This window comes from Telmatherina bonti, assembly GCF_933228915.1.
Source record: "Telmatherina bonti genome assembly, chromosome: 14".
Classification (NCBI taxonomy): domain Eukaryota; kingdom Metazoa; phylum Chordata; class Actinopteri; order Atheriniformes; family Telmatherinidae; genus Telmatherina; species Telmatherina bonti.
In genome coordinates this window covers 38,016,589-38,039,664 of record NC_136612.1, presented here as the reverse complement: position 1 = coordinate 38,039,664, position 23,076 = coordinate 38,016,589, and the positions used below count along the sequence as shown (strand labels likewise).

At 53.6% G+C, this 23,076-nt stretch overlaps 1 protein-coding gene across 1 annotated transcript; it reads right to left on the bottom strand.

The window, feature by feature from the left end:
- Positions 1-10,003: 10,003 nt before the first annotated feature.
- LOC306765398 (keratin, type I cytoskeletal 13-like) lies at positions 10,004-19,468 on the bottom strand. The gene is made up of 8 exons (XM_079252846.1): positions 18,953-19,468; positions 18,480-18,562; positions 11,689-11,845; positions 11,418-11,579; positions 11,220-11,345; positions 11,048-11,122; positions 10,821-10,969; positions 10,004-10,277 (listed from the first exon to the last, which is right to left on the bottom strand). Exons 1-8 carry the CDS (start codon positions 19,430-19,432, stop codon positions 10,190-10,192), a joined length of 1,320 nt encoding a protein of 439 aa, XP_079108972.1. The 5' UTR covers positions 19,433-19,468; the 3' UTR covers positions 10,004-10,189.
- Positions 19,469-23,076: the final 3,608 nt, after the last annotated feature.

Genomic DNA, 23,076 nt, shown 5'->3' with positions numbered 1-23,076 from the left:
AGCCACCTTGCATAAGCAGCTCCCTCATCCGGTCAATGAGCAATTTAGCTTCTTCTGGGTTTGAGAGGGACTGCAGGCAGTTGTCCACAGAGAAAGCTGTGTGAACAGAGTCATAAATATCTTGGTGAGTGTCTTTTGTGTTTCTTCACGTGGCTTTGAAGGGCAAAAATAGCACAACATGGGCTACATGTTGTCCCAAAGGGCAAGACTCTCCACTCCTAAACATCTGGGGGCCTCTCTTTCTCACTCTCTCTCCATAGGAACCGTAGAAGGGGACAGTCTGCAGGGAGTAATCAGATTTGGTGAAACATAGCCTTTATGTCTCCACTCACTGCTACAGGATACTGCCGGAAGTGGAGAAGGACACCCAGCAATGTAGGCCCCAAAGGAGGTCCTGGCAAGAGGTAGTGGTTGAGGACGGTTCCCTGGAACTCAAACGAGCAGTTAAAGACAACCCGAGCCTTGTTATTGTGATGGACAATGTGATGAGGTACATACCAGGCCTTAGCGGAGCAGGGAATCTCTTCAGGAGTTAGCTTCACAACATAACCTGAGTCTACCAACCTCTTGATATCCTTGTAATAAGTGAGTGCCAAATCAGGATTCTTTACTAGCTTGCACTCTGTTGACCTCAGATGTCCTTTCACTACATCTGGAGACATATTCATCTGTGGGAAGTCTCTCTTCCTGAGTAAGGGATATCTTTCTATACCATAGGACTGTGATGATCTTTGCCTCTAGCATGGCTATGGCCTCTCTGTCCTCCTTCAAGTGTACAACCTCCTTCTCAGGTCTGTGAAGGGGAGCATCTAGTTGCCACAGACATTGTACATCCTGATGTAGGGCTTCAGCAGGAGAGGGGCAGGATAAGTTAAGGCAGTGTAACTCCCCGTGCTGTATGGGCATACTGTGGCTTGGACCCTGGATAGCCCACCCAATCTTGGTGCCGACAGCGACAGGTCCTTGGGCTGGGCCATGCAGGACTGGACGAACAGGAGTCATGAGGTGAGCGTTGTCAGAGCCAATCAACGCTAGAGGCTGTATGTGGTTGAATCCCTTGAGCTGCACTCACTGTAGGTGTTGATACTTCTCGTTTAAGAGCTCTACAGGGCAAGATTGTTCAGCTAAGCTGAGCTGTTGGGCAGTAAAGCCATGCGTTATTTTGTAGCGCATCTTTGGTTTGGCTTTAGGGGACACCTGAAATGAGACATGGCCTCCCTTAATCTGGATCACATCTTGACGGATAGTGCACAAAGACAGAGTTTCCTCCTCCTGTGATAAGCCAAGTGATTGGACTGCTGCTGGGAGAATGATAGCTTTTTCTGAGCCATCATCACAAAGAGCATATGTGTCCAGACACTTGCCTTGGTAGTGTAATTTTATGGGTACGACTTTGAGCATTACTTGGCCTGAGTGACTGAGAGGATCTAAAAATACTCTTCTGGTGCTCAGTGTTAAGATGTTAGGGTCCAGAGTTTTAGCTTCAGCCAGGTCATGGAGCACCAATAAAAGCTGTTCTCCACAGGTGCTGCATGGCTTTTTGAGTGTGCACTGCTCAGGAGTGTGTTTATGGCCACAGTGCCAACATGTGGATTTCTCCTTTAACCAGGTGGCCACAGCTTTAAGGTCTAGCTTTTTTAAATCTACACATTCACTGAGGTGGTGCTCTGTCCCTTCACAGGATGGGCAATATGGCTTAAACTTCTGTTTCTTAGAAGAGGGAGGAGTACTGGTCATTTGTGCTCTAGAATCCATCTTAGGTTGTATTTTTGTAGAATCTGAGCCATAATAGATGGAGGTAAACTTACTCTGTGTCTTGGACCCTGCAGAAGATCTGAGGTTTCCCCTTCCTGACTGCGATTGGTCTGAGGGTAGTGACTGAGTGGCTTGCCTTGACATCTGCAACACCTGGGACCTGCACTCCAGCCACTTGGAGAGGTTGAACATGTTGTAGGTCCAGCTGCTGCCACTGAGAATGATACCACGTGTGATGCAGTACTCAATGGAACTGTCCCTATAGCTAGAAAGGGAGCTTTGTAAGTAACGTGTCTACATGTGAACCACACTGGAGCTCAATTGCAGCTACCTCATCCATGGTACTGAGGAGACCCACCAGGCTAGATACTGCTAGGGAGAATTCTTCGAATGCTTGAGGGTCACCTGGTTTAATAGGAGAGCAGTTAGAACTTAGTTCACTCTGGATTAACTGCCCGGGCTGCCCATATCTCTGCTCCAAAGCTTGCATTGCACTGGTATAGGGAATGCGGTCATTAATGTAGCGCCTGGCCAGTTGTGAAGCACAGGGATGATCCAAATGATCCAGCAGGATGTGATATTTATACTCCTCGGTGAGATGCGCATGTGGCCCGAGTAGACTGTCCAATCCTTTCTTCAATAAAGCAAAGTCACTCTCTCTCCCTGATTTGAAGGTCACCAGCCTGGGCTTCTGGATGCCATATGAAGATGCCACCATCATCTCCATCAGGTTTGGCTGGGCAACTCCCGCTGCAAGATGTGTGGTTGCAGACTTAGGTGGCTAGGCTGATTGATAGTTAGCAGAATGGTAGCTAGCAGTAGCATGAGGTGGGGCAACATAATGTTAACTGGAGGTCTGCTGTGTTGATGCTTCCTGCAGTGGCTGATAGTGTAATCTCGTTGAGGTTGTAGCATGATTATGAACCTGTGCAGACTGTACCTGGTTGGCGCTACTTGAAAGCGATGGGTGTTGGCACCTCTAACTGAATATAAGCTCACCCTGAGATGGTTCAAGGCTCCCAAACTGCACTGAGTGAGCCACTTGTGAGGCATGTTGTATCACGGGTTGTATAATGTGACTCGCTTGAGGGGGTGGAGCAGGCGACACTGCTGGCTGGAAACCTTGATATGTCAGAGGAGTTCTCGGCTGTGGAGCAGGCTGAGGTATAGGCTGACCTTCCAGCTGTAACACAGTATTTACAGGGAGCTGGAGACTGTGACACAGGTAGTGGCTGAAACCCAGACTGTGGTACCTGGTGGACGCCTGATTGCAGTGCCGGAGACAATGAAACGGCTTGAACACTAGGTGAAGGCACAGGCTGCATAATGGTACTCAAAGGTGGGTGTTCTAGCTGTGGTTCTGACTGGGGTCTGAAAATTTCACTTTGTGGTGAAACAGCAGGTTCTACTGGCCTAAATAACTTAGTAGGTGTTCTAGTCTCCTTCCTTACTGTTGGTGCTGAGAGGTTTAGTTGATCAGCTGTTACTCATGCCCAAACTGCGTAGCTGGGGGATTTGCAGAAGAGCAGGAAGAGATGCAGCTCTATCTTGAGCTGGAGCTTCACCATGTGGAGGGAAAGGGCTGCAGGATTTAAATGTCCGCTCCAGTTGCTCCACACACTTGATTAGTGCAACACGTGGTCATCTCGTTCATTGTTTCCAGTACTCTTGTCCAGACAGCCTCCATCTTTGTCCATCCTTGCTCCTTCTTCCCAGATTCCTCTGAGCTGCTACTGCCTGATGACTCCTCTGGATCAGGTAAGCTGTGCTCATACTCCGCCAGATGTCCCGGAAGCTTCCGGCTCCTGCGTGGACGGGAAATATGTTTCAGGCTCTTCTCTGGAGAAGTCTCATATTGTGAAGTCGCCATCTTGTTGACTCAGCCAATACACATCCGGCTCGAAAGACCACTTGAAGATGTATGTGTCACAGCTGATATTGAGCAGTGCATCAACTGAATCGTCCTCGGTCAGAATGAACAGGCAGACTCCAGCAGTGCAGTGCAGATCGATTTACTGAAGGCTGAGCAAGGAGGTACAAGCGTTGATGAAACAGGTTGTTAGTGGCCTGCATATCTGTATATGTGTATGGGGGTGTAAACGGGTATATGTGTGGTTATCCTCACTAAGGATTCCAGGTAACCCAAGATGAGGGTGTCAACAATCTCCCAACCTCAGCAGACTCTGCTGGTTGTGCTGTTTGGCTGTGATCTTGTCATTTGCAAAGTTTCGCATTAGCACAACCAGCAAAGTTTCCAGTCTAGCAGACAAGCGGAATTACGAGAAGCCCTGTGCACTATAGGTAATGGAGTCTCTGCAAGAGCACAGACTTTTAACAGTTACTGTTTATGTTCTCCTCGCAGAGACTGCCATCGCAGCACTGCGAAATAAAAGACAGGGTTCACCCCATTCTTGGGCTCTGGAACCAGTACCCTCGAGAGAGGCTGGACCTTCTTCCACTCTGATGCTGCCTATTGTAAAAGGCGGTGTGGGCATTCTCATTGGCCCCCGGCTTGATCCTGCTCATTGGGGTTTACCCCGGAGTCCTTGGAGGGAGTGCTGGAGGGTGCTCCTTCTGGGGACTCCATTGTTCTGCTGGGGGACTTCAGTGCTCACATGGGCAATGACAGTGAGACCTGGAGGGGAGTGATTGGGTGGCATGCCCCCCCTTTGAACCCAAATGGTGTTTTGTTATTGGACTTCTGTGCTCGTCATGGATTGTCCATAACGAACACCATGTTCCAACATAAGAGTGTCCATATGTACACCTGGCATCAGGAATCCCTGGGCTGCAGTTTTATGATCGATTTTGTAGTTGTATCATTGGACCTGCGGCCAAATGCCTTGAACACTCAGGTGAAGAGGGGGGCGGAGCTGTCACCACCTGGTGGTGAGTTGGCTCAGATGGTGGGGGATGAAGCCGGTCAGATCTGGCAGGCCCAAAGGTGTTGTGAGGTTCTGCTGGGAATGTCTGGCAGAGTCCCCCGTCAGAGCGAGCTTCAACTCCCACCTTCAGCAGAGCTTCAACCATGTCCTGAGTGAGGCGGGGGACATTGAGTCCGAATGGGCTGTGTTCCGTGCCTCTGTTGTTGAGGCGGCCAGCCGGAGCTGTGGCCGTAAGGTTGTTGGTGCCTGTCGTGGTGGTAATCCCAGGACTCGGTGGTGGACACCAGCAGTGAGGGATGCCATCAAGCTGAAGAAAGAGTCCTATTGGGCCTTCTTGTTTTGTGGGACTCTGGAGGGAGCTGATAGGTACCGACAGGTAAAGTGGCTTTGACTGTTGCCAATGCAAAACCTTGGGAGGAGTTCGGCGAGGCCATGGAGAAAGACTTCCAGACTACTTTGAGGCGATTTTGGTCCACCATCCAGCGGCTCAGGAGGGGAAGCAGTGCTTCATCAGTACTGTGTACAGTGGAGGTGGGGAGCTGCTGACCTCAACTCGGGACGTTGTGGGTTGGTGGAAAGAATACTTTGAAGGCCTCAATACTACCAACTCGTATTCCAATAATGAAGCAGAGCAGCGGGACTCAGGGGTGGACTCTCCTATCTCTGGGGCTGAAGTCACTGAGGTGGTTAAAAAGCTCCTTGGCGGCAAGGCCCCCGGGGTGGATGAAATCTGCCCGGAGTTTCTTAAGGCTCTGGATGCTGTGGGGCTGTCCTGGCTGACACGCCTCTGCAGCATTGCGTGGACATTGGGGACAATGCCTCTGGACTGGCAGACTGGGGTGGTAGTCCCACTTTTTAAGAAGGGGGAACGGGGTGTGTGTTCCAATTACAGGGGAATCACACTCCTCAGCCTCCCTGGTAAGGTCTATTCAGGGGTCCTGGAGAGGAGGGTCCGCCGGATAGTCGAATCTCAGATTAAGGAGGAGCAGTGTGGTTTTCGTCCTGGTCACGGAACAGTGGACCAGCTCTATACTCTCTTTGGGATCCTGACGGGGTCATGAGAGTTTGCCCAACCAGTCTACATGTCCTTTGTGGACTTGGAGAAGGCGTTCGACTGTGTCCCTCAGGGGCTCTTGTTGGGGGTGCTCCGGGAGTATGGGGTACCGGACCCCCTTGTACGAGCTGTCTGGTCATACAGTAATGCATACTCTGCGCCGGTCTGTTGTGGTGAAGGAGTTGAGCCAGAAGGAAAAGCTCTCAATTTACCAGTCGATCAATGTTCCTACCCTCATATATGGTCATGAGCTGTGGGTCATGAGGTCGAAAGAACGAGATCTCGTATACAGGCGGCTAAAATGAGTTTCCTCCGCAGGGTGGCCAGGCTCTCCCTTAGAGATAGGGTGAGGAGCTCTGTCATCAGGGAGGAGATCAGAGTAGAGCCGCTGCTCCTCCGCATCGAGAGGAACCAGTTGAGATGGCTCGGGCATCTGGTCAGGATGCCTCCTGGACCTCCCTGGTGAGGTGTTCCAGGCACGTCCCTCTGGGATGAGACCCTGGGGAAGACCCAGAACTGCTGCTGCCCCTGACATCCGACCCTGGATAAGCGGCAGAAGATGGATGTTCATGATTACAAAATGTATAGACTACTATCAGGACGAGGAACAATTTCATCCAGAGTAACATGTCTCTGAGCAACATTACCTACTGTTGTTTTAGTGTCTTTATGGTTTAAAACAAGATGAAACTGGAAGAAAGTGCTTCAGGATTTTCTCAGATGGTTTTGTTCAGAATTCAGCAAACAAGCTGGGAATGAGCAGGTAATGTGGATCATTGGGTTCCATGACCTTGTTGCTGGCCACACACTCCAAAATGTGAAGGAAATGTTGGGAGCAGAGTTTAAAGCTCTAGGAAAACTTAAGTATTTTTGAGGAACTTATCTCTCACAGCAGGAAGGTGAAGATGAACCAGAAGATTTTGGAGAGGTTTGACTCTTGCGGAAGCAACGTATTCCGCAAGTGAGGGTAAGCTGCCATTTGATGATGAAGGGGAACTTGTTGATTCAAAGAGATTCGTTGAAGTATTTGGCGATTTAATTCATGTGATGATGTGCACAAGACCAGGTCTGAGGTTTCTTGTCACAATATTGTCTAAAGCTAAAGAACACTGACCTGCAGCAAAGCACGTGTTGAGGTGTTTAAAGGGCGTGGTGGAGCAGGAAGTGTGTTCTGGAAGCTCATAAGACTCAGACTGATTGTCATGATGCAGACCAGTAAAATGCAATCTGACTGATTCCTCTTTCAGAAAACATGGCTCTGGCAGCGACCACACAGGAAGTCTCTCTCAGTCCTGGTCTACAGGACCCCCTGTCCTGCGTGTTTTAGACCAGTTTTTCTCAGTCCAGGTCTACAAGACCCTCTGTCCTGTGTGTTTTAGACCAGTTTTTCTCAGTCCAGGTATACAAGACCCTCTGTCCTGTGTGTTTTAGACCAGTTTTTCTCAGTCCAGGTATACAAGACCCTCTGTCCTGTGTGTTTTAGACCAGTTTTTCTCTGTCCAGGTCTACAAGACCCTCTGTCCTGTGTGTTTTAGACCAGTTTTTCTCAGTCCTGGTCTACAGGACCCCCTGTCCTGCGTGTTTTAGACCAGTTTTTCTCAGTCCAGGTCTACAAGACCCTCTGTCCTGTGTGTTTTAGACCAGTTTTTCTCAGTCCAGGTATACAAGACCCTCTGTCCTGTGTGTTTTAGACCAGTTTTTCTCAGTCCAGGTATACAAGACCCTCTGTCCTGTGTGTTTTAGACCAGTTTTTCTCTGTCCAGGTCTACAAGACCCTCTGTCCTGTGTGTTTTAGACCAGTTTTTCTCAGTCCTGGTCTACAGGACCCCCTGTCCTGCGTGTTTTAGACCAGTTTTTCTCAGTCCAGGTCTACAAGACCCTCTGTCCTGTGTGTTTTAGACCAGTTTTTCTCAGTCCAGGTATACAAGACCCTCTGTCCTGTGTGTTTTAGACCAGTTTTTCTCAGTCCAGGTATACAAGACCCTCTGTCCTGTGTGTTTTAGACCAGTTTTTCTCTGTCCAGGTCTACAAGACCCTCTGTCCTGCGATTTTTAGACCAGTTTTTCTCAGTCCAGGTCTACAGGACCGTCTGTCCTGTGCGTTTTAGATCAGTTTTTCTCTGTCCAGTACTGGTTCCCGAACTCGTTCCCATGCTGGTTTCAATGCTGGTTCCCAAACTGGTTCCCAAGCTGGTTCTCAGGCTGATTCCCAAGTTGTTTCCCATGCTGGTTCCTGTGCTTGTTTCCAAGCTGGTTCTCAAGCGGGTTCATGTGCTGGTTCCTAAACTGGTTCCTAAACTGGTTCCCGAGCTGGTTCCCATGCTGGTTCCCGATCTGGATCCTGTGCTGGTTCTCTTGTTAGTTCCTGTGCTGGTTCCCAAGCTGGTACTGAAGCTGGTTCCTGAGTTTGTTCCTTTGCTGATTCCTGTGTTTGTTCCTGTGCTGTTCCCAAACTGGTTCCTGTGCTGTTCCCAAACTGGTTCATGTGCTGATTCCCAAACTGGTTCATGTGCTGATTCCCAAACTGGTTCCTATGCTGATTCCTAAAATGGTTCCTATGCTGATTCCTAAAATGGTTCCTATGCTGATTCCTAAACTGGTTCCTGAGCTGGTTCCTGTGTTAGTTCTTGTGCTGATTCCCATGCTGGTTTCTGTGCTGGTTCCCAAAGTGGTTCTAAAACTGGTTCCTGTCCTGTTTCTTAAACTGGTTCCTGTGCCAGTTCCTAAAATGGTTCCCATTGTTGTTCCCATGCTGCTTCCTGTGCTGGTTACCGTGCTGATTCCTAAACTGGTTCCTAAACTGATTCCCGTACTAGTTGCAGTGCTTGTTTCCGAGCTGGTTTTCAAACTGGTTCCTGTGCTGGTTCTTAAACTGGTTCCTGTGCTGGTTCCCATGCTGATTCCTGTGCTGGTACCCGTGCTGATTCCTTAACTGGTTCCCGTACTGGTTCTCATGCTAATTTTCAAACTGGTTCCTGTGCTGATTCCTAAACTGGTTCCCGTTCTTGTTCCCATGCTGCTTCCTGTGCTGATTCCTAAACTGGTTCCCGTACTGGTTCTCATGCTAATTTTCAAACTGGTTCCCGTGCTGATTCCTAAACTGGTTCCCGTGCTGATTCCTAAACTGGTTCCCATGCTGATTCCTAAACTGGTTCCCATACTGGTTCTCATGCTAATTTTCAAACTGGTTCCCGTGCTGATTCCTAAACTGGTTCCCGTGCTGATTCCTAAACTGGTTCCCATGCTGATTCCTAAACTGGTTCCCATACTGGTTCTCATGCTAATTTCCAAGCTGGTTCCCGTGCTGATTGCTAAACTGGTTCCCGTGCTGGTTCTTAAACTGGTTCCCGTGCTTGATTCTGAGCCGGTTCTCATGCTAATTTCCAAGCTGGTTCTCAAGCTAGTTCCTGTTCTGGTTCCTAAACTGGTTCCCGTACTGGTTCCTGTGCTGGTGTCCGAGCTGGTCGTCAGGCCGGGGCCAGTGCTGATGTGGTTTGGTTGTGTCCTGGTTCAGAAGGCTCCTGTGTTTTCCTTAACGGGCTGCTCTGTGTTCACCAGCACTTCATTAGATGTATGTGTGATGATAAAGAATGGAAATGGAAATATGTGTGTGTGTTAGACTGTGTGGGAAGATCGCGGTTGATGCATTTTTCTTTGTTGTGTTTTTATGTGCACAGCACTTTGTGTTACTGTGGAAAACGTGATTTATAAATAAAGTTTGATTTGATTTGAAAAAAGAAGTTTGGCCTAAACATAAATCAGTATTTGATCCATAACTCTTGATCAGCCACATATGCAACTGAATTCAGTGTGTAATGCAGCGTCTCCACTTTGGTCATCAGGAAAATCAACATTATGTACATATCACATATTTGGACGAGTTTCAGCTTCAGAAAGCTACTGGTTAAACTGGGAAAGAATAAATTAACCAAATTGTCTTGTGAGCTTAAGAAGATTAAAAATGTAAAATAGAAGTTTTCAGTTGGAATGAGGAACAGTTTCAGCTTCTTGTTTAAGTTATTTGCAGTTTTATGTTTTTCCCTCAAACGCTGAGCGTAAAGCTGAAGCTGACGTAACGTAACGGCAAAAGCAGCATCTGGTCCATTTTTACTTTTATATTTGCTAAATCTGTGGTTTCAGATATATTTATGGAAATAAAAAAACAGATTAAAATGCAATATTTTTTCTGTTTCATCTGGGTGGATTTTCAGGGCTTTGTTTCTATGATCGGGTTTTATGACACACAAAGAAGACGTCTGGTCGTAGCTTTAGCGTTTTATTTCTGGAAGACAGACAGGTTTTGTGGCTTTTCCAGCAGATACTCAGGAGTTTCTCAGAAATCCATTTTAACCGACAGTGGTTTGATTTTTAGCAGAAAATGAGTGAAAGATGAAGATGGAACGCTCCTCATCAGGTGGAGTTGTTCTCCGCTCCAGCAGGCAAGAAGGTGATAGGCTGACTTTTGACTCCGTCCCCTCCAATCAGGCAGCCGTAGATCAGATGTCCTCGATGATCTCTTTGATCATTGTTTTGGTGGTCACGGTTGTGACTGAAGAAGAAGTGGTAGAAGAGGAGGAGGAAGACCTGCGAGCGAGAGAGAAAGAAGAAGCTGAAAGTCTGTTTCAACCAGAAGCTTTGAATCCCAAAAGTCTCTTTCAAACTGCTGCTACTACTTCCTGTTGTTTTGTTTACACCATAAACAATTTGTTTTATGTCGTGTTAAAGTCTTTACTTTGGTCCTTATGTTGTTTCTAGGTGACATCTGCAGGTCATAACAGTTGCTATAGTGACATTTGGAGGTAGTTCTGGCTGCTATAGTCGTTCTGAAATACTTGGGCCATTTTCTGATTATTTCAGCTAATAAATCGATTGAGTTTAATTGTTTTCTGATTGAAACTCCAAACTGTAAACAGGACGCGTCATATTCTTTCATTTGAGAGTTTTCAGATAAAAATGAGCTAAAATGAATTAGATTAGAAGAGGATAAGAAAGCGTGTGCTGATGTTGGTGCGGCGGGCTGACGGGATGTACAGATGAATTTGCTCTGATTAATTATGTTCCGCAGGTAAATTATAGCGCTGCAGTAAAACATGCGCACTTTCTCCATTCACAGTTCAGTCTCCTTACAGGCCTAATGCCTCCCCGTCCAGCAGCCTCCTGTACTCGGCGATCTCCATCTCCAGCCTGGTCTTGATGTCCAGCAGCATCTGGTACTCCTGGCCCTGCCGCTCCAGGTCGGCCCTCAGCTGCACCAGCTGCTCCTCCAGAGACGACACCTGCACAGGTAACGCATGTCAGCATTGGAGTTCATAGAAGTTAACATTCCTCAACACCACCTGTGGAGTTCATCTCACCTGCATTTGGTAGCCGTTCATCTGAATGGCGAAGCGGTTCTGAACGTCAGCCAGTGAGGCTTCTAGAGAGGTTTTCTGTGAGGAGACGGTCATGTTAGAGGACAAAGATCTACATTTAAAGGTCTGTTTTGGTCGTGAACGTCATCGGTTTTGTGTTTTTGGTCGGCCTCACCATGCTGGTTTGAGACTGGAGCTCAATCTCCAGAGACTGAAGCTGACTCTTCACATCCTTCACCTCTGTGGTTGTTGTCTTCAGCGTCATCTCTGTAGTTGCCACCTCCTTTGACAGAGTTTCGGTCTGCGGAGGAGAAAACGACGTCAACAAGCTGAACTCGGCAGGCCCGTGTATTTAACCCGGTGTGTCTCCTACCTTGTTTTGGAACCAGCCTTCCAGCTCTTTGCGGTTTTTGTTGGCAACAGCTTCATAGTGTTCTCTAATCTCCTCCATGACCTTGGTGAGATCTTCCTGAGGAGCAGCATCTACCTCCACGTTGACCTGGCCGGTCATCTGGCCACGCATGGACACCAAGTCCTGCAGGAAGAGGAAATCTCTGGTCGGACCGATAAATACTTCTCACATGAAGATGTTTGTGACAAATGAAGCCAGGTTTCATGTTTGAAGTTGATCAGGAGATGTTGACCTCCTCGTGGTTCTTCTTCATGGACACCAGCTCGTCCTTCAGGCCCTCGATCTGCATGCTCAGGTCAGTCTTGGCCATGCCCACCTCCCCCAGCAGCATTTTCAGCCCGGCAATGTCAGCCTCCACCGACTGACGCATGGACAGCTCGTTGTCAAACCTGAAGAGTTTGAACACATCCATTAGACTTACAGCCAGATAACAGTAAAACAGAAAACTGAGACAATAAAAACTGAAAAATATGTACAAAATGCTGCCTGCAGGAGGAGCTGCAGAGCCTCGAAGCTGCCTGCAGGAGGAGCTGCAGTACCTCCAAGCTGCCTGCAGGAGGAGCTGCAGTACCTCCAAGCTGCCTGCAGGAGGAGCTGCAGTACCTCCAAGCTGCCTGCAAGAGGAGCTGCAGTATCCAGCTGCCTGCAGGAGGAGCTGCAGAGCCTCCAAGCTGCCTGCAGGAGGAGCTGCAGTATCCAGCTGCCTGCAGGAGGAGCTGCAGTATCCAGCTGCCTGCAGGAGGAGCTGCAGAACCTCCAGCTGCCTGCAAGAGGAGCTGCAGAACCTCCAGCTGCCTGCAGGAGGAGCTGCAGTACCTCCAAGCTGCCTGCAGGAGGAGCTGCAGTACCTCCAAGCTGCCTGCAGGAGGAGCTGCAGTACCTCCAAGCTGCCTGCAGGAGGAGCTGCAGTACCTCCAAGCTGCCTGCAGGAGGAGCTGCAGTACCTCCAAGCTGCCTGCAGGAGGAGCTGCAGTACCTCCAAGCTGCCTGCAGGAGGAGCTGCAGTACCTCCAAGCTGCCTGCAGGAGGAGCTGCAGTACCTCCAGCTACCTGCAGGAGGAGCTGCAGTACCTCCAAGCTGCCTGCAGGAGGAGCTGCAGTACCTCCAAGCTGCCTGCAGGAGGAGCTGCAGTACCTCCAGCTACCTGCAGGAGGAGCTGCAGAGCCTCCAGCTGCCTGCAGGAGGAGCTGCAGAGCCTCCAGCTGCCTGCAGGAGGAGCTGCAGAACCTCCAACTGCCTGCAGGAGGAGCTGCAGTATCCAGCTGCCTGCAGGAGGAGCTGCAGTATCCAGCTGCCTGCAGGAGGTGCTGCAGAGCCTCCAGCTGCCTGCAGGAGGAGCTGCAGTATCAAGCTGCCTGCAGGAGGAGCTGCAGAGCCTCCAAGCTGCCTGCAGGAGGAGCTGCAGTACCTCCGAGCTGCCTGCAGGAGGAGCTGCAGTACCTCCAAGCTGCCTGCAGGAGGAGCTGCAGTACCTCCGAGCTGCCTGCAGGAGGAGCTGCAGTACCTCCAGCTGCCTGCAGGAGGAGCTGCAGTATCCAGCTGCCTGCAGGAGGAGCTGCAGAACCTCCAACTGCCTGCAGGAGGAGCTGCAGAACCTCCAACTGCCTGCAGGAGGAGCTGCAGTATCCAGCTGCCTGCAGGAGGAGCTGCAGAGCCTCCAGCTGCCTGCAGGAGGAGCTGCAGAGCCTCCAGCTGCCTGCAGGAGGAGCTGCAGTATCCAGCTGCCTGCAGGAGGAGCTGCAGAGCCTCCAGCTGCCTGCAGGAGGAGCTGCAGTATCCAGCTGCCTGCAGGAGGAGCTGCAGAGCCTCCAGCTGCCTGCAGGAGGAGCTGCAGTATCCAGCTGCCTGCAGGAGGAGCTGCAGAGCCTCCAAGCTGCCTGCAGGAGGAGCTGCAGTATCCAGCTGCCTGCAGGAGGAGCTGCAGTACCTCCGAGCTGCCTGCAGGAGGAGCTGCAGAGCCTCCAAGCTGCCTGCAGGAGGAGCTGCAGTACCTCCAAGCTGCCTGCAGGAGGAGCTGCAGTACCTCCAAGCTGCCTGCAGGAGGAGCTGCAGAGCCTCCAAGCTGCCTGCAGGAGGAGCTGCAGTACCTCCAAGCTGCCTGCAGGAGGAGCTGCAGTACCTCCAGCTACCTGCAGGAGGAGCTGCAGAGCCTCCAAGCTGCCTGCAGGAGGAGCTGCAGTACCTCCAAGCTGCCTGCAGGAGGAGCTGCAGTACCTCCAAGCTGCCTGCAAGAGGAGCTGCAGTACCTCCAAGCTGCCTGCAAGAGGAGCTGCAGTACCTCCAAGCTGCCTGCAGGAGGAGCTGCAGAACCTCCAGCTGCCTGCAGGAGGAGCTGCAGTACCTCCAAGCTGCCTGCAGGAGGAGCTGCAGTATCCAGCTGCCTGCAGGAGGAGCTGCAGAACCTCCAGCTGCCTGCAAGAGGAGCTGCAGAACCTCCAGCTGCCTGCAGGAGGAGCTGCAGTACCTCCAAGCTGCCTGCAGGAGGAGCTGCAGTACCTCCAAGCTGCCTGCAGGAGGAGCTGCAGTACCTCCAAGCTGCCTGCAGGAGGAGCTGCAGTACCTCCAAGCTGCCTGCAGGAGGAGCTGCAGTACCTCCAAGCTGCCTGCAGGAGGAGCTGCAGTACCTCCAAGCTGCCTGCAGGAGGAGCTGCAGTACCTCCAGCTACCTGCAGGAGGAGCTGCAGTACCTCCAAGCTGCCTGCAGGAGGAGCTGCAGTACCTCCAAGCTGCCTGCAGGAGGAGCTGCAGTACCTCCAGCTACCTGCAGGAGGAGCTGCAGAGCCTCCAGCTGCCTGCAGGAGGAGCTGCAGAACCTCCAACTGCCTGCAGGAGGAGCTGCAGTATCCAGCTGCCTGCAGGAGGAGCTGCAGTATCCAGCTGCCTGCAGGAGGTGCTGCAGAGCCTCCAGCTGCCTGCAGGAGGAGCTGCAGTATCCAGCTGCCTGCAGGAGGAGCTGCAGAGCCTCCAAGCTGCCTGCAGGAGGAGCTGCAGTACCTCCGAGCTGCCTGCAGGAGGAGCTGCAGTACCTCCAAGCTGCCTGCAGGAGGAGCTGCAGTACCTCCAGCAGCCTGCAGGAGGAGCTGCAGTACCTCCGAGCTGCCTGCAGGAGGAGCTGCAGTACCTCCAAGCTGCCTGCAGGAGGAGCTGCAGTACCTCCAAGCTGCCTGCAGGAGGAGCTGCAGTACCTCCAAGCTGCCTGCAGGAGGAGCTGCAGTACCTCCAAGCTGCCTGCAGGAGGAGCTGCAGTACCTCCAAGCTGCCTGCAGGAGGAGCTGCAGTACCTCCAAGCTGCCTGCAGGAGGAGCTGCAGTACCTCCAAGCTGCCTGCAGGAGGAGCTGCAGTACCTCCAGCTACCTGCAGGAGGAGCTGCAGTACCTCCAAGCTGCCTGCAGGAGGAGCTGCAGTACCTCCAAGCTGCCTGCAGGAGGAGCTGCAGTACCTCCAGCTACCTGCAGGAGGAGCTGCAGAGCCTCCAGCTGCCTGCAGGAGGAGCTGCAGAGCCTCCAGCTGCCTGCAGGAGGAGCTGCAGAACCTCCAACTGCCTGCAGGAGGAGCTGCAGTATCCAGCTGCCTGCAGGAGGAGCTGCAGTATCCAGCTGCCTGCAGGAGGTGCTGCAGAGCCTCCAGCTGCCTGCAGGAGGAGCTGCAGTATCAAGCTGCCTGCAGGAGGAGCTGCAGAGCCTCCAAGCTGCCTGCAGGAGGAGCTGCAGTACCTCCGAGCTGCCTGCAGGAGGAGCTGCAGTACCTCCAAGCTGCCTGCAGGAGGAGCTGCAGTACCTCCGAGCTGCCTGCAGGAGGAGCTGCAGTACCTCCAGCTGCCTGCAGGAGGAGCTGCAGTATCCAGCTGCCTGCAGGAGGAGCTGCAGAACCTCCAACTGCCTGCAGGAGGAGCTGCAGAACCTCCAACTGCCTGCAGGAGGAGCTGCAGTATCCAGCTGCCTGCAGGAGGAGCTGCAGAGCCTCCAGCTGCCTGCAGGAGGAGCTGCAGAGCCTCCAGCTGCCTGCAGGAGGAGCTGCAGTATCCAGCTGCCTGCAGGAGGAGCTGCAGAGCCTCCAGCTGCCTGCAGGAGGAGCTGCAGTATCCAGCTGCCTGCAGGAGGAGCTGCAGAGCCTCCAGCTGCCTGCAGGAGGAGCTGCAGTATCCAGCTGCCTGCAGGAGGAGCTGCAGAGCCTCCAAGCTGCCTGCAGGAGGAGCTGCAGTATCCAGCTGCCTGCAGGAGGAGCTGCAGTACCTCCGAGCTGCCTGCAGGAGGAGCTGCAGAGCCTCCAAGCTGCCTGCAGGAGGAGCTGCAGTACCTCCAAGCTGCCTGCAGGAGGAGCTGCAGTACCTCCAAGCTGCCTGCAGGAGGAGCTGCAGTACCTCCAGCAGCCTGCAGGAGGAGCTGCAGAGCCTCCAAGCTGCCTGCAGGAGGAGCTGCAGTATCCAGCTGCCTGCAGGAGGAGCTGCAGTACCTCCAAGCTGCCTGCAGGAGGAGCTGCAGTACCTCCAGCTACCTGCAGGAGGAGCTGCAGTACCTCCAAGCTGCCTGCAGGAGGAGCTGCAGTACCTCCAAGCTGCCTGCAGGAGGAGCTGCAGTACCTCCAAGCTGCCTGCAGGAGGAGCTGCAGTACCTCCAAGCTGCCTGCAGGAGGAGCTGCAGTACCTCCAAGCTGCCTGCAAGAGGAGCTGCAGTATCCAGCTGCCTGCAGGAGGAGCTGCAGTACCTCCAGCTGCCTGCAAGAGGAGCTGCAGAACCTCCAGCTGCCTGCAGGAGGAGCTGCAGTACCTCCAAGCTGCCTGCAGGAGGAGCTGCAGTATCCAGCTGCCTGCAGGAGGAGCTGCAGAACCTCCAGCTGCCTGCAAGAGGAGCTGCAGAACCTCCAGCTGCCTGCAGGAGGAGCTGCAGTACCTCCAAGCTGCCTGCAGGAGGAGCTGCAGTACCTCCAAGCTGCCTGCAGGAGGAGCTGCAGTACCTCCAAGCTGCCTGCAGGAGGAGCTGCAGTACCTCCAAGCTGCCTGCAGGAGGAGCTGCAGTACCTCCAAGCTGCCTGCAGGAGGAGCTGCAGTACCTCCAAGCTGCCTGCAGGAGGAGCTGCAGTACCTCCAGCTACCTGCAGGAGGAGCTGCAGTACCTCCAAGCTGCCTGCAGGAGGAGCTGCAGTACCTCCAAGCTGCCTGCAGGAGGAGCTGCAGTACCTCCAGCTACCTGCAGGAGGAGCTGCAGAGCCTCCAGCTGCCTGCAGGAGGAGCTGCAGAGCCTCCAGCTGCCTGCAGGAGGAGCTGCAGAACCTCCAACTGCCTGCAGGAGGAGCTGCAGTATCCAGCTGCCTGCAGGAGGAGCTGCAGTATCCAGCTGCCTGCAGGAGGTGCTGCAGAGCCTCCAGCTGCCTGCAGGAGGAGCTGCAGTATCCAGCTGCCTGCAGGAGGAGCTGCAGAGCCTCCAAGCTGCCTGCAGGAGGAGCTGCAGTACCTCCGAGCTGCCTGCAGGAGGAGCTGCAGTACCTCCAAGCTGCCTGCAGGAGGAGCTGCAGTACCTCCAGCAGCCTGCAGGAGGAGCTGCAGTACCTCCGAGCTGCCTGCAGGAGGAGCTGCAGTACCTCCAGCTGCCTGCAGGAGGAGCTGCAGTATCCAGCTGCCTGCAGGAGGAGCTGCAGAACCTCCAACTGCCTGCAGGAGGAGCTGCAGTATCCAGCTGCCTGCAGGAGGAGCTGCAGAGCCTCCAGCTGCCTGCAGGAGGAGCTGCAGAGCCTCCAGCTGCCTGCAGGAGGAGCTGCAGAGCCTCCAGCTGCCTGCAGGAGGAGCTGCAGTATCCAGCTGCCTGCAGGAGGAGCTGCAGAGCCTCCAGCTGCCTGCAGGAGGAGCTGCAGAGCCTCCAGCTGCCTGCAGGAGGAGCTGCAGTATCCAGCTGCCTGCAGGAGGAGCTGCAGAGCCTCCAAGCTGCCTGCAGGAGGAGCTGCAGTATCCAGCTGCCTGCAGGAGGAGCTGCAGTACCTCCGAGCTGCCTGCAGGAGGAGCTGCAGAGCCTCCAAGCTGCCTGCAGGAGGAGCTGCAGTACCTCCAAGCTGCCTGCAGGAGGAGCTGCAGTACCTCCAAGCTGCCTGCAGGAGGAGCTGCAGTACCTCCAAGCTGCCTGCAGGAGGAGCTGCAGTACCTCCAGCAGCCTGCAGGAGGAGCTGCAGAGCCTCCAAGCTGCCTGCAGGAGGAGCTGCAGTACCTCCAGCAGCCTGCAGGAGGAGCTGCAGTACCTCCAAGCTGCCTGCAGGAGGAGCTGCAGTACCTCCAAGCTGCCTGCAGGAGGAGCTGCAGAGCCTCCAAGCTGCCTGCAGGAGGAGCTGCAGTACCTCCAAGCTGCCTGCAGGAGGAGCTGCAGTACCTCCAAGCTGCCTGCAGGAGGAGCTGCAGTACCTCCAGCTACCTGCAGGAGGAGCTGCAGTACCTCCAGCTACCTGCAGGAGGAGCTGCAGAGCCTCCAAGCTGCCTGCAGGAGGAGCTGCAGTACCTCCAGCAGCCTGCAGGAGGAGCTGCAGAGCCTCCAAGCTGCCTGCAGGAGGAGCTGCAGTACCTCCAGCAGCCTGCAGGAGGAGCTGCAGTATCCAGCTGCCTGCAGGAGGAGCTGCAGAGCCTCCTGCTGCCTGCAGGAGGAGCTGCAGAGCCTCCAAGCTGCCTGCAGGAGGAGCTGCAGAGCCTCCAAGCTGCCTGCAGGAGGAGCTGCAGTATCCAGCTGCCTGCAGGAGGAGCTGCAGAGCCTCCAAGCTGCCTGCAGGAGGAGCTGCAGTACCTCCAGCAGCCTGCAGGAGGAGCTGCAGTATCCAGCTGCCTGCAGGAGGAGCTGCAGAGCCTCCAAGCTGCCTGCAGGAGGAGCTGCAGAGCCTCCAAGCTGCCTGCAGGAGGAGCTGCAGAGCCTCCAAGCTGCCTGCAGGAGGAGCTGCAGTATCCAGCTGCCTGCAGGAGGAGCTGATAAACAAGATGATAAACTGAGAAGAGACATGATGACCACAGAGCTGCACAGAGAGGAAGATGAAGATGGAAGTTCTGGCTCACTTCATCCTGAAGTCGTCCTGGGCCAGTCTGGCGTTGTCGATGCTCAGCATGATGGTGCCTCTGGCGATGATGGCGTCCTGGATCTGGAAACGAGAAACCAGTGACGTCAGGAGAAAACAAAGTGAAGGAGAAAAGACCGAGATTGTTTATTGCTGAAGGATCATCGTCAGTTTTCAGGTGTGGTTTGGCCTCCAGCCAATCAGAGGAAACCCTGAGAAGCTTCTCAGAGCCTCGGATTACAGTGATGTCTCCTCTTTCACCACCACGAAGATGAAGATGAAGATGATGAGCCACTTAACCTTTTTTCTTATCTCCGCTTCAGTTTGGAAAAATCAGACATTTCGAATCAGTAAAAATTTCTCTTTTGATTGACAACTGTCTCTGTTACCATGGGAACAAGCTGCAACGGTGGCTGTGTGACGGTATCTCTGACCTGCAGATGGAGTGCAACCCGGACAACGCCTGGTCCTCACCTTGCCCTGCAGCTCTGCAATGGTGACGAAGAAGGCACTGAAGTCCCGGGTGGACGGCCCGATCTTGGTCTCGGCGAACTGGCGGATCTTCAGCTCCAGATCAGCGTTGGCCTTCTCCAGAGCCGCCACCTTGGCCAGGTAGGTGGCCAGGCGGTCGTTCAGGTTCTGCATGGTGAACTTTTCGTTGCCAATGAGGCTGTCGTCCATCCCGGCTCCGCCTCCGAAGCCCGCCCCGAATCCTGCGCCTCCGCCGAGTCCGGAACCCCCACCAAAACCTGCACCTGCTCCTCCGCCAAATCCGAATCCTCCACCGCCGGCAGAGAAGCTCCGGCTGGCCTGGGAGACCCTGACGCCGGCGCCGCCCGCCCCTCCGGCCACGCTGAATGAGCTCATGCCCCTGCCGGACCCGAAGGAGGCCCGCCCGAGGCCGCCGCCCATCATGGAGCTCCGTGAGGAGGAGGAGAACATCGTGGTCGTCATGATGGAGTAGAAGAGGAGGAGGTGCTTGTCAGTCTGTCTTCTCAGGAGAGGAGAGAAGTGAGGAGAACCGGAGCCGGCAGCTGCTTTTAAAGGATCCAGGTGGGGGGCGGGGTCACGGACCCACCTCACAGGTATGCAGCTGCTCGCCGCTCCTCCCTTCACACACGTTCCAGACGGCCGTCTCTGCTTCATATGTGCAGCAGATCACGCGTGTTCTGGTGTTTTACCTGCTGTCCCCAGTAAACCACCTGAGCCACATGGGGGGGGGGGGGGGGGGGGGGTCACGGTGAAGGGGCGGAGCTCCGTCTGACGGGCTGGAGGGGTCAACCAGCAGGTCATGGGGTCGGATCATGGCCTCAAAACAACCGTTCTCCAGGATCCTTGAAGGACTTTCCAGGTACGGTTCTACTGGAAAGTACTGGATCCGTCCCCTCCGGTCGGACCGGTCGGGTCCCGGTTCTGGACAGGATCCGTCCCGTCCTGTCGGACCGGTCGGGTCCCGGTTCTGGACAGGATCCGTCCCCTCCTGTCGGACCGGTCGGGTCCCGGTTCTGGACAGGATCCGTCCCGTCCTGTCGGACCCGTCGGGTCCCGGTTCTGGACAGGATCCGTCCCCTCCTGTCGGACCGGTCGGGTCCCGGTTCTGGACAGGATCCGTCCCGTCCTGTCGGACCCGTCGGGTCCCGGTTCTGGACAGGATCCGTCCCCTCCTGTCGGACCCGTCGGGTCCCGGTTCTGGACAGGATCCGTCCCCTCCTGTCGGACCGGTCGGGTCCCGGTTCTGGACAGGATCCGTCCCGTCCTGTCGGACCCGTCGGGTCCCGGTTCTGGACAGGATCCGTCCCCTCCTGTCGGACCGGTCGGGTCCCGGTTCTGGACAGGATCCGTCCCGTCCTGTCGGACCCGTCGGGTCCCGGTTCTGGACAGGATCCGTCCCCTCCTGTCGGACCGGTCGGGTCCCGGTTCTGGACAGGATCCGTCCCCTCCGGTCGGACCCGTCGGGTCCCGGTTCTGGACAGGATCCGTCCCGTCCTGTCGGACCCGTCGGGTCCCGGTTCTGGACAGGATCCGTCCCCTCCTGTCGGACCCGTCGGGTCCCGGTTCTGGACAGGATCCGTCCCCTCCTGTCGGACCGGTCGGGTCCCGGTTCTGGACAGAAGACCGTGTCCTGCTGGTCCATGTTATATAACATGATTTAATCACACTGTTTGTGTGTGTGTGTTTGTGTGTGTGTTTGTGTTTGTGTGTGTGTGTGTGTGTGTGTTTGTGTGTGTGTATGTGTGTGTGTGTGTGTGTGTGTGTGTGTGTTTGTGTGTGTGTGTGTGTGTGTGTGTGTTTGTGTGTGTGCACGTTCATGTTCAGATGTCTCTGTGGGAAATCGCCCGGGGCTCATCGTCATGGCGATGCAACTCGGTATGTGTTTTAGAAACAGCTGCATCTTCTGGAACACTTCAGCTTCTCTTATTCATTGATCGATCGACTGATCGATTACCTGATAATCTTTCTGATGGACATACAGCGCATGCTGAGGTCGCAGAGGTCGGCGTGGCGCTGCAGAGGTCGGCGTGGCGCTGCAGAGGTCGGCGTGGCGCTGCAGAGGTCGGCGTGGCGCTGCAGAGGTCGGCGTGGCGTTGCTGGGATGTTAAACATAAACGGCGTGGCGACGGCCGGTTATGGGTTCGTGTGTTGTTGTGTTTTCCTGCTGCAACATGGAACATAGACGTTAGCAGCAGTAAAATAAATCATGACTTTAATGCTATAAAACCTGCAATAAAAAAACCCTAATCAGCAAAAAACCAGAACATCCATGCAAGCAGCGTGCTGGGAACTGTGGTGTGCATATGTGTGTGTGTGTGTGTGTGTGTGTGTGTGTGTGTGTGTGTGTGTATTCAGGCATGAGAGAGATTTCTGCAGCTGGCAGCAGAGTAGAGTCTTCAGGATTAATCCTGACAGGATAAAGATCTGGCTTCCAGGTAGCGATGTGCCGTCACTTGTAGCTGCCTGAAGCCGGCGGCCTGAGCCATGGCAGTGATTTACAGTCACATATTTCTCTGCAGGCATGCGTGTAGGTAGGTGTCAGTTGAAAGTTCACGATGGAGCTGTCTTAGCTGCAGGTCATCATGAGCGTCTTCGCTGCATCAAACTGTCAGTTTGGATTTGATCAGGATTTAATTGAAAATCTCGTCAGTGGGAAGGTGTTCAGAACTCCGGAGCAAAAAGCTTTTTCAGCACGTTACATGTGGAGGTTTTGCTTGGACAGATTCATTTATTCACACCAAACAGCAGCAAGGGATTCAGGAAATGTGAGGAATCTCTGTAGGTTTGCTCATTTAACTGTAAATAAGCAAAGCTTGAAAGGGAAAGATGAAAGAGAACCAGTTACAAGAGTGCTAAAATAAAACCCTCTAACAGGACGCATTCAACTTCCAGACCTGGTCCAGGTTCAAATCCAGACCTGAGATTATTCCAGATCTGGATTTGAACCTGGACCAGTGGAAAACATTTTCCTGTCAAGCCACTGTCAATTACATAAACCTTTTAAAAGCCTAAAAATGTGAAAAGAGTCACAACAAACCACTAGGACCACCAAGTCCAGACTCCCACAACGAGAGGTTCAGCAACGAGTCCAAAGTCCTGTGAGTGTAAAGGGAAGTTTTTCAGCTCTGGTTGTACCAAAGTATGTATAAATAGAGTTGGATCATTTATGGAGGAAAGGTTCCAGTTGCTTCACCTGGATGTTCAGACTTTTCAGTTGGATCCAGGAACGAGTTCTGCTGAGTTGTTGCCGTTCTGCTGACTCGTTGTCGTTCTGCTGAGTTGTTGTCGTTCTGCTGAGTCGTTGCCATTCTGCTGAGTCATTGTCGTTCTGCTGACTCGTTGTCATTCTGCTGACTCGTTGTCATTCTGCTGAGTCGTTGTCGTTCTGCTGACTCATTGTCGTTCTGCTGACTCGTCATCATTCTGCTGACTCGTCGTTCTGCTGACTCGTTGTTCTGCTGACTCGTTGTCGTTCTGCTGACTCGTCATCATTCTGCTGACTCGTCATTCTGCTGACTCGTCGTTCTGCTGACTCGTTGTCGTTCTGCTGAGTTGTTGCCATTCTGCTGAGTCGTTGCCATTCTGCTGAGTCATTGTCGTTCTGCTGACTCGTCATCATTCTACTGACTCGTCATTCTGCTGACTCGTCGTTCTGCTGAGTCGTCGTCGTTCTGCTGACTCGTCGTCGTTCTGCTGACTAGTTGTCGTTCTGCTGAGTCGTTGCCGTTCTGCTGACTCGTTGTCGTTCTGCTGACTCGTTGTCGTTCTGCTGACTCGCCGTTCTGCTGAGTCGTTGCCGTTCTGCTGAGTCGTTGCCGTCCTGCTGAGTCGTTGTCGTTCTGCTTAGTCGTTGTCGTTCTGCTGACTCATTGCCATTCTGCTAAATGGTAAATGGTAAATGGACTTGTACTTCTATAGCGCTTTTCTAGTCATACAGACCACTCAAAGCGCTTTACACTACTTGTCACATTCACACACACACTCATTCTACACACTTATACCCCGATAGGCACATCGGGGGGCAGTTTGGGGTTCAGTGTCTTGCCCTAGGACACTTCGGCATTTCAGGGGAAGCCTGGAATCGATCCCTCAACTTACCTGTTGAA